At 53.5% G+C, this 1011-nt stretch overlaps 1 protein-coding gene across 1 annotated transcript; it reads right to left on the reverse strand.

Annotated features, from left to right (window-relative positions):
- Window positions 1-248: 248 nt before the first annotated feature.
- Window positions 249-715, reverse strand: LOC122544802 (gastrula zinc finger protein XlCGF49.1-like; the record flags this gene model as incomplete). Its single annotated transcript, XM_043684128.1, has 1 exon — window positions 249-715. A coding segment is annotated over exon 1 (467 nt), but the record flags the coding sequence as incomplete, so codon positions are not given.
- Between the last annotated feature and the right edge of the window lie 296 nt (window positions 716-1011).

Consider the following 1011-nt stretch of genomic DNA (forward strand, 5'->3'; position numbering starts at 1 on the left):
GACAGAGACAAATGTATCTATTTCAGATCTACTGCACTTCAGCCGCTTCTGGACTGTTTCCATAGGGAAGGTGCAATCCCAGGCTCAGAGAGCGTCAGCCCCCACTGGAAGTAAAGTGGGTGAGAGAGCGGCCATTCAGCATAAAGGAACCCCTTACCCCTCCCACTTCACCCACTAAACGGGATTCAAGATGTGACTCTCAGCAGCGGTAACAGCAGAGTCCAACCTGAATCCCTGCGCCATCTCACTTGTGAAGTTGCTGGTGTCTCCACAAGTTGTACGACTGGGTGAAGCCCTTCCCACACACTGGACAGGTGAACGGCCGCTCCTTGGTGTGGATGCGCTGGTATTTGCGCAGGGTGGAGGAATCACAGAAATCATTGCTCCACATGGGACAGGTGAACGGCTTCTCCCCGGTGTGGACGTGGAAGCTGAGCAGCAGGTGATACGACTGGGTGTAGCCCTTCCCGCACAAGGAGCAGGAAAACGGTTTCTCCCCGGTGTGCATCCGCTGGTGCGGTAGCAGGTGGTGTGACTGAGTGAAGCCCTGCCCACACACGGGGCAGATGAACGGGTTCTTGCTGGTGTGGACCCACTGGTGGGCCAGGAGGTGGTGTAACTGAGTGAAGCCTTTCCTGCAGAGTGCAGGTGAACAGCCGCTGCCCGGTGAGCAAACGCCAATGAATCTCCAGCACAGATGGCGAAGAGAAACCATTCCCACACTCCCCACATTTCCACGGTTTCTCCATGGTGCAGGTCCCCTCGTCTGTATCAGACCATAACAGTCAGTTGAAAATTCACTCACGCTTACAGCATGTGTGTGGTGTTAATGGTGAACCCGCTGATAATTGGAACACTCTCATTCAGTCTGTCAAGATTGTTCCAGTCCCTACTCTGGTGTGAGGGTATGTGAGACTCTGAGTTTCCAGTCACACTGACGTTTAAAACCTAACTAAGCAGACAGACCTTCTCCCCTTAGTTTTCAAGGCCATCAATATCCACGTCCTCGTG

Source organism: Chiloscyllium plagiosum, unplaced genomic scaffold, assembly GCF_004010195.1.
Source record: "Chiloscyllium plagiosum isolate BGI_BamShark_2017 unplaced genomic scaffold, ASM401019v2 scaf_85124, whole genome shotgun sequence".
NCBI lineage: Eukaryota > Metazoa > Chordata > Chondrichthyes > Orectolobiformes > Hemiscylliidae > Chiloscyllium > Chiloscyllium plagiosum.